The sequence below is a fragment of the Triticum dicoccoides genome, chromosome 2B, assembly GCF_002162155.2.
Source record: "Triticum dicoccoides isolate Atlit2015 ecotype Zavitan chromosome 2B, WEW_v2.0, whole genome shotgun sequence".
NCBI lineage: Eukaryota > Viridiplantae > Streptophyta > Magnoliopsida > Poales > Poaceae > Triticum > Triticum dicoccoides.
In genome coordinates this window covers 667,898,856-667,907,689 of record NC_041383.1, presented here as the reverse complement: position 1 = coordinate 667,907,689, position 8,834 = coordinate 667,898,856, and the positions used below count along the sequence as shown (strand labels likewise).

Genomic DNA, 8,834 nt, shown 5'->3' with positions numbered 1-8,834 from the left:
CCGTCGGCGAGAGCGCCTTCTTCAGTTTCTTCTTCTTCAGGGCCGCGGGACGGGCGGAGGTGAACACCGGGATGGCGGGGGGGAGGGGGGGAGGGGGGTTGCTGCGGGGCGGTGGCCATGGTGGGAGCGGGAGGGCAGGAGTGTTTGTTTGGGAGAGAAGGTGGAAAATGAGAATGTTGTGTCCCCGACGGACGGGTCAGGGGAGGGCAAGGGCGCGCGCCCTGTTGGTTTCAACGCAAACGCGGATCAAAATGGGGCTGAAAATGGATCGCGGAGGGCGTTCGTTTGCAGCGTGTTGGGCCGCGTTTTTTTGTCCGTTTCTACTTAAACGAACAGGGACGGACAGAATGCAGTCGCGTGTTGCAGTTGGCCCAGAGCACGCTGCACGCCTGCACCGCACATCGTAGTATTGGACAGTCACCTCACCATCTTCGGGATGCTCAACTGTACACAGGGTGCTTTCATGACGTACTATCAGCACCCTACCACGAAGCATCAGCCATGAAAGCATGTCCACCACCGCAAACATGGCCGAGATCGGCGCACGATTTGCAAACAGGAGGAAAGGTGATAGTTATACCATCCACCAATAAAAACAAATGAGTAATCAAGTGTTGCTGGCCTTGGGTTCTCCGCCCCAGTTCGTACGCGCTGCATTTTTCGTATGGGGCCGTACGTCGTACGTGCTCTACCTTTCAGAAAGGATCCCTATCAACAATTCAAAGAAAGAAAGGATCCCTATGAAGGCGGGTTGAAATAGGATGCAAACCAAACCATTTCGTTCCAGTTACGGTCGACTAGGGACCCTTCTGAATAGGACCGATTAAGGTTAGGCGCACTACGCGATAAACAAATTTAGTGATCAGTCACAAGTTTCAAACAGTGAAAATTGGTGATCAGTCACCACTGATGTGCTAGGAGAAAATCGTCGGTAGTACTGCTCACCGGCCGGCTGATGACCCATTGACCCGTGAGCAGTGGCGCAACAAGTGACGCGTGGTAGATGCATCCGTGTCGACGTCGGTGGTGAACGATCACAACAGTGGTGACCGATGACCACTGACTGACGTGTCAGGCGTAAGTGGTGCAAAAAAGTAGTTTGCAGAGTCAAGCCAAAGGGTACAGAGCTCAGCGCCATAGTTATGACATTGACTCATTATCCTCCATGACGTTAACCCTACAAATCATATTTTGCTTATGAAAATATTAAGACTTTTTCAGCACCAAGGCACGTGTCATTGGATATACACAAGAGTAATAAGAAGATTCAACACCTCGAAAGATTTGGGTATACTTTTTAATTTCTACTCCCTACATTCCTAAATATATGACTTTTTGTAGTTTAACCTAAATATATTTTTTCTCTAATATTGGTCAAACGTTCAATCCCTTGATTTACACAAAATTGATGCATCTTATATTCCAAAACGGAGGGACTATCATGGGCGGAGCTACAAGGCGACATGGGTGTACATAGGTACACCCATTAATTTCTTATAAGAAAGGATATACTAGGTCGATAAAACATATATACATGAGAGAATAGCTAGGAAATTCATGAAATTACTACGAAGGCGTCTGTGGCGACTTTGTCAATCTTAAGATGATGTGCCGGCTCAATCTCTCGGAGGTGCTCGTGGAGACAGTGTGTGCGTTCATAGGAATGAGTGTATGTTCGTGTTTGTGTGCGACTTCAATTGTACCATGTTAAAAAAAGGACCAAGTACTTGCAAAAAAACGAAAGACACCCAGGGCATGGAGGCCCGGGGAGGCGTGGAGGATGTGCTTCCCAGAGGCCGCGCAGTGGTGCGGGGATGTACTGCGGACGTCGGGGCGGCGGCCCCGGACCTCTTCTTCGGCGAAGGCGATCGATGTGGCTGCGTGGGCGATACCATGGCTGGAGCTCGGGGGGTGTTGGTGCTCTGTGGCAGTGCATCAGCCCTTGGTCGTGCCAGGGAGGCTTGGTGTTGGCCGATGGGTTGGCTGTTGCTTTTGCGGGGGATAGATGCAGGATCTGGCCTGACGTGGCCGCCTCTGGCTCCTGCGATGGTGATCGGGTAGCCCACTTGGCGGCTCCGCGTGGTGCAGGTGGTGATGGGGTAGCCCACTTGGCGGCTCTGCGTGGTGCAGGTGGCGACGGCGAGGCTGTTCTCATCGGCAACTTCAGGCTCTAGTGGTGGGTGGTGATTCAGGAGGACGGTGGCTCCCATATGGCGATTCGATGGGATAGATTTCGCTGGCTGCTCGGGGCGTAAGCCTTGCCTTGGCCTTGTCTGGAGCCGACAACGACGACGCTTGTGGGCGCCGCACACTTTCTTGGAGGTGTCATCGTTTGAGGCTCTACGGCCTCTTCTCTCGCACTCTGGGGGAAACCCCTTTTCCAGGTTCCTGGAGTGGACGATGGTAGCGGTTCGGTGTGCGTTCCTTCTTGGGGGCATCGTTCTGGAGAGGTCTTGGCCAGGACGAGCCATCGACTCGGGTGGTGCGCGGCCTTGGGGCCGGCGTGGAAGTCGGAGCGGCGGCTCCGGATCTTGTCATCATGGAGGGGTGTTGGCATTGGTCACGTGGGTGGCAGTGTCGTTGCCGAGCCTGGTGCACGGCCTCTGGGTCGGTGTGGAGGTGAGAGCAGTGGCTCCGGATATGGTTGTTGGGTGTCGGCTCTGGTTTCTAGGGTGACGAAGTTGGTGGCTCGCGTGATGCGCGGCCTCAGGGTTGGTGTGTGTGGTTTCTATTTGTACATCGGAGTGGCGGTTCTGAAGATAGTTGCAGGGTATCGGCTTTGGTTGTTTGGGCGACAGAGCAGGCGGCTCACCTGGGGCGTGGCATTGGGGTCGGTGTGGATGCCGGAGTAGCGGCTTCGGTTTTGGTTGTAGGGTGTCGACTACGGTTTACTCGGGTGATGGAGCCGGTGGCTTGCCAAATGCGCGGCCCCGGGATCGACGTGTGTTGATGGTGCCCTGTTAGGGGTGTGCTGTATCGGATTTTATCCTAGTTTCCATTAATTAACCAGGCAACTCTCCTCTGCCTTTTTTAATGAATCGGATTCTAAGGGGCCGCGTTTCAGAAAAAAGGAAAAAATCCAGTATATATTGCATTATTTGAAAGACCCAGTAATAGATACTTCTTTCGTAAGTGTATATTTAGCTTTTGTCCTAAGTTAATGTTTTAATATTTTAACCAATTTTATGAAGAAAAAAAAGTAATAGTATATATGAGTCAAATGGTATATTATGCAACTACATTTTAAAATGAATCTAGTGATATCTTTCCTATAAAGTTGGTTAAAAATTTGAGTTGACAAAAGCTAAATGTATATTTATTTGCGGATGCGGATGGAGGGAGTAGATAGACAAGGAACTTGGAACAAAGAAAGTTCGCACGTTAATGGCCACGAACAACACTTTCCAAGTGCGCGAGGAACTCGGCAAAAGCAACGTCGGATGCTCCACCTTGCTGTGCCGCCCGTGCGGCCCTCTCCTTGGCTTCCATGGCTCGCTCCCGTAGCGCCTGTCCGCCCGGCGACTCCATCACCAACCTAACCTTGGACTCCACCTCCGCGGCCGGGACCAGCTCGCCGTCGTACCCTGCCATCTCCACGCCGGCCATCAGCTCCTCCACGATGAACACCTTGTTCAGCCTCTGCTCTGCGTAGAGCGGCCAGCAGATGAGGGGCAGCCCAGCAACGATCCCCTCCAGGGCCGAGTTCCACCCGCAGTGCGTCAAGAATGCGCCTGTCGCCCGGTGCTGCAGCACCTCCGGCTGTGGCGCCCACGACTTGATCACGAACCCTCTGCCGTCGGTCTTCTCCAGGAATCCCTCGGGCAGGAGGTCCTGTAGTTGATCTTCAGATGAGCTGGACACCACCCACAGGAATCTCTTCCCGGACCTCTCCAGCCCCATGGCGATCTCCTCAAGCTGCTTCTTGGGGAAGCAGCCCCTGCTCCCAAAGCAGAGAAACACCACGCTCTTCTCCGGCTGCCCGTCCAGCCATGCAAGGCACTCGTGCTCCCTGTCCCCTCCTCCGCAGCCGGCAACCATTGGGCCGACGGGGTACACCGGCGGCATGGCAGCGGGGATGCACGAGCCGTCCTTGAGCGTGCGCAGCGCCCTCGCCTCTAGCCACTCGAACGTGTTGACGAGGACGCCGCTAGTTGGTTGTCGATACAACAAGTACGCATGTACAACATACACAAATATTAGTTTTTTGATGAATGTGCACCAATTGCATTTTTATCCCTAGTTGGTTCCTACCCACGGGTTTTGCCTTTACTTTTCGAGTCTAGTTTTGCCCTTACTTTTCCCATCGAGATCCCTCGAATGCCCTTTGACCGTTTGACCAAAATAATGAAAATTCATAACTAATTCATACGAACTCAAAAAAAATGCAAATAAGATATCAAAATGTTCAAATAAACATTACCTTTATGGGCATATCATTTGCATTTAGGACGAAAGCATCGTTTAAACTACCCGAGGTAATTAATATCATTAACATTATTAAAAATAAATAGGTATAAACAATATATTTTTTATGAATAAAAATTACATGCAAATGTAGGTGATGTTTTCTGAACATCCTGATAACTTATTTGCATTTTTCTAAGTTTGTATCAACTTGTTATGAATGTTCTAACGACTTTGACCATTATTGGGAAACTTCATAACAAGTTGATACTAACTCAGGAAAATGCAAATAAGGTATCAGGATGTTCAGAAAACATCACCTACATTTGCATATAATTTTTATTCACGAAAAAAATATTGTTTATACCTATTTATTTTTAATAATGCTAATAACATTAATTACCTTAGGTAGTCTAAACAATGCTTTTGTCATGAATGCAAATGATATGCCCATAAAGGTAATGTTTATCTGAACATTTTGATATCTTATTTGCATTTTTTTGAGTTCATATGAATTAGTTATGAATTTTCAAAGTTTTGGTCAAACGGTCAAAGGGTATTCAAAGGACCTTGATGAAAAAAGTAAGGGCAAAACTGAGCAAGCTTAAAAAGTAAGAGCAAAAACCGTGGGTATGAACCAACTAGGGAAAAAATGCAATTATCCCATATATATTATATACTCTCTCTGTCCCATAATGTAAGACGTTTTTTAACATTAGAGAAGTGTCAAAAAACATCTTACACTATGGGACGGAGGGAGTAGGAATTAGGAAGTACTGGACTGCTACAACCTACTCCAGCTTGTACAAGAATGGATTTTCTGCTCAAGGAAACACATGCTCCCTTTATTTAAGAAAGTAAAAAAAAAACTGGGTTGAAAACTATGGATTTTTTTAAGATACTTCTTGGTGTGTATACATATTAGAGTGAGGCAACTGCGAACATTCTTTTTGTGAATTCCAGTTATTTATTTATTTTTTCAAGAAAACTTTCGACCTATTTATTAATTGTCAAAGCAGTACAAATAACATCAGAAGTAATAGAAATTATGGTTCCGTTTGGTTCGTTTCCTGAGCTTCGTGTCTACATCAGGACGCTGCCTCGATTCAGCCTGGGTTTTCTTTCATTTTGTGCATGGCCATGCTGTTTTAGACTATGGGTGTTTGGTCGTTGTCTACTCCCTCCGTCCGGTGAAAAGTATATATATAGAAATTTTAGGACCAATTATGGAGTGAAGTAAAAAATGCATTAAAAAGATGTAAGTCACTATCTCTCTTGTGACGCCCCTGATTCAATCGTACACTAATCATACACGCAAACGTGTACGATCAAGATCAGGGACTCACGGAAAGATATCACAACACAACTCTACAAATAATATAAGTCATACAAGCATCATAATACAAGCTAGGGGCCTCGAGGGCTCGAATACAAGTGCTCGATTATAGACGAGTCAGCGGAAGCAACAATATCTGAGTACAGACATAAGTTAAACAAGTCTGCCTTAAGAAGGCTAGCACAAACTGGGATACAGATCGAAAGAGGCGCAGGCCTCCTGCCTGGGATCCTCCTAAGCTACTCATGGTCGTCGTCAGCAGCCTGCACGTAGTAGTAGGCACCTCCAGTGTAGTAGGAATCATCGTCGACGGTGGCGTCTGGCTCCAGGGCTCCAGCATCTGGTTGCGACAATCAGGTAGAAGGAAAAGGGGAAAAGAGGGAGAAAAGCAACCGTGAGTACTCATCCAAAGTACTCGCAAGCAAGGAGCTACACTACATATGCATGGGTATATGTGTAAAGGGCCATATCGGTGGACTGAACTGCAGAATGCCGGAATAAAAGGGGGATAGCTAATCCTGTCGAAGACTACGCTTCTGGCAGCCTCCTTCTTGCAGCATGTAGAAGAGAGTAGATTGAAGTCCTCCAAGTAGCATCTCCAAGTAGCATCTCCAGGTAGCATCTCCAGGTAGCATCTCCAGTCGCATCGCATAGCATAATCCTAACCGGCGATCCTCTCCTCGTCGCCCTGTAGAAAAGCGATCACCGGGTTGTTTGTGGAACTTGGAAGGGTGTGTTTTATTAAGTATCCGGTTCTAGTTGTCATAAGGTCAAGGTACAACTCCAAGTCATCCTGTTACCGAAGATCACGGCTATTCGAATAGATTAACTTCCCTGCAGGGGTGCACCAACTTACCCAGCACGCTTGATCCCATTTGGCCGGACACACTTTCCTGGGTCATGCCCGGCCGCGGAAGATCAACACGTCGCAGCCCCAACTAGGCTCAACGGAGAGGCCAGCACGCCGGTCTAAACCTAAGCGCGCAGGGGTCTGGGCCCATCGCCCTGAGCACACCTGCACGTTGCGTACGCGGCCGGTGAGCAGACCTAGCAACCTCCATTACAAAGGAAGTTGGGTTAAGGCAGTCCAACCCGGCGCGCGCCGCTCAGTCGCTGACGTCACGAAGTGCTTCGGCTGATACCACGACGTCGGGATACCCATAACTACTCCCGCCTAGATGGTTAGTGCGTATAGGCTCGTAGCCAACACAGAACAAATACCAAGATCTCGTTAAGCGTGTTAAATATCCGCGAACGCCGAACAGGGCCAGGCCCACCTGTCTCCTAGGTGGTCTCAACCTGCCCTGCCGCTCCGCCACAAAGTAACAGTCGGAGGCCGTCGGGAACCCAGGCCCACCTCTACCGGGATGGAGCCACCTGCCCCTTCAGCCCCCATCTCCGAACAGTATCACAGGTAATGTAACTGTGTAAAGTATATCGTATATGCCCGTGATCACCTCCCGAAGTGATCACGGCCCGGTAGTATAGCATGGCAGATGGACAAGAGTGTAGGGCCACTGATGGAACACTAGCATCCTATACTAAGCAGTAGGATAGCAGGTAATGGTAACAACAGTAGTAGCAAGGACAGGCTATGCATCAGGATAGGAATAACGGAAAGCAGTAACATGCTACACTACTCTAATGCAAGCAGTATAGAGAAGAATAGGCGATATCTGGTGATCAAAGGGGGGGCTTGCCTGGTTGCTCTGGCAAGAGAGAGAGGGGTCGTCGGTGATGTAGTCGACCACAGGGGCATCAGCATCGTCACGGGGTCTACCGGAGAGAAGAGGGGGGAGAAACAGTAAATACATAGCAAGCAAGTGCATAACAGGACAACAAGCAGAGCTAGACGTGTTCTAACGCGGTAGTAGGTGATACCGACGAAGGGGGAAAGCATCCGGGAAAGTATTCCCGGTGTTTCGTGTTTTTGGACAGATGAACCGGAGGGGGAAAGTTGCGTGTTTGATATGTTAGGGGTGTGTGGTGGATGAACGGGCTGCGTATCCGGAATCGTCTCGTCGTTCTGAGCAACTTTCATGTTGAAAATATTTTAATCCGAGTTACGGATTAAAAGATATGATTTTCTAAAGATTTTATTAATTTCTGGAATTTAATTAATTATTTAATTAATTCGAAAAATGGATTTATGACGTCAGCATGATTTCATGCTGACGTCAGCAGTCAACAGAGTTGACTTGGTCAACCTGACATGTGGGTCCAGTGGGACCCAACTGTCATTCTCTGTTTAGGTTAATTATAGATTAGTTAATTTAACTACTATTTAATTAACCTAACTAGTTAATTAAATTAATTAAACCGGATTAATTAACTTAATTAATTCATTAGATAATTAATTAATTAATAATTAATTTTATTAAATCATTTTTTATTTTTTATTTTTATTTTTAATTCCTCTTTTTTTATAAAACGTTATGGGCATGGGGCCCATCTGTCATAGGCCCCAGGGGCCTTAGCGGGTGCGGGCGGCGGGCACTGCCCGAGCGGGTGCGGGCGGGCGCCCGTCTGGTGGCCTCGCCCGTGGACAACAGGAGTAGGCACGGGATCAACCAGCGGCCACCGCTGGGGCTCCGGCGCGGCGGAGGGAGCCGCGGGAGGGGGGCCGCGACCAAGTTCAGAGGACGGGAGGCGCACTTGCGGGGGAACAGGGGGCGACGGAGGCGAGGGAGCAGGGACGGAGCTGTGCGGGCGCCAGGGGCGCCGATGCGGAATGGGCGCGTGCGGGGCACGGCCCTAGTGGGCGCGCGCGGGGCGCCGGTGCGTGATCGTGTGCACGCGAGGGAGAGAGGAGGAGAGGGCCTCACAGGGGGAGTAGAGTCTGGGGTAGCGGGGCTTGGGGCGGAGGACGGAGACGACGGCGTCGGGGAGGCAGTCCGACGAGGTAGTCCTGTTCGGCGGCGAAGATTGATCCGGGCGGCGTCGGCGGAGGTTGCCGGCGGGGACGACGAGCGTCGACGAGGCCTGGGGAGGCTGGCGGGGATGAGGCGAGGCGACAAGGCGGCGCAGGTGGCACCAACGACGGCAGGGCGGCGGGGCGGCTCCGGCAGGGGGTTCCGGGCGGCGGCAGGGCGCC

The 8,834-nt window shown here is 49.8% G+C and overlaps 1 protein-coding gene and 1 pseudogene across 1 annotated transcript in view; one reads left to right on the top strand and one right to left on the bottom strand.

Moving 5' to 3' along the window:
- Positions 1-1,780: 1,780 nt before the first annotated feature.
- LOC119361122 lies at positions 1,781-2,676 on the top strand (annotated as a pseudogene).
- Positions 2,677-3,223: 547 nt separating this feature from the next.
- The window catches only part of LOC119361121 (anthocyanidin 5,3-O-glucosyltransferase-like), a 26,593-nt gene continuing 20,982 nt past the window's right edge, over positions 3,224-8,834 (bottom strand). Inside the window, exon 2 of the mRNA XM_037626485.1 lies at positions 3,224-4,147. Coding sequence (XP_037482382.1) covers positions 3,382-4,147 — 766 coding nt within the window. The 3' untranslated portion in view covers positions 3,224-3,381. The remainder of the gene's footprint in view (positions 4,148-8,834) is intronic.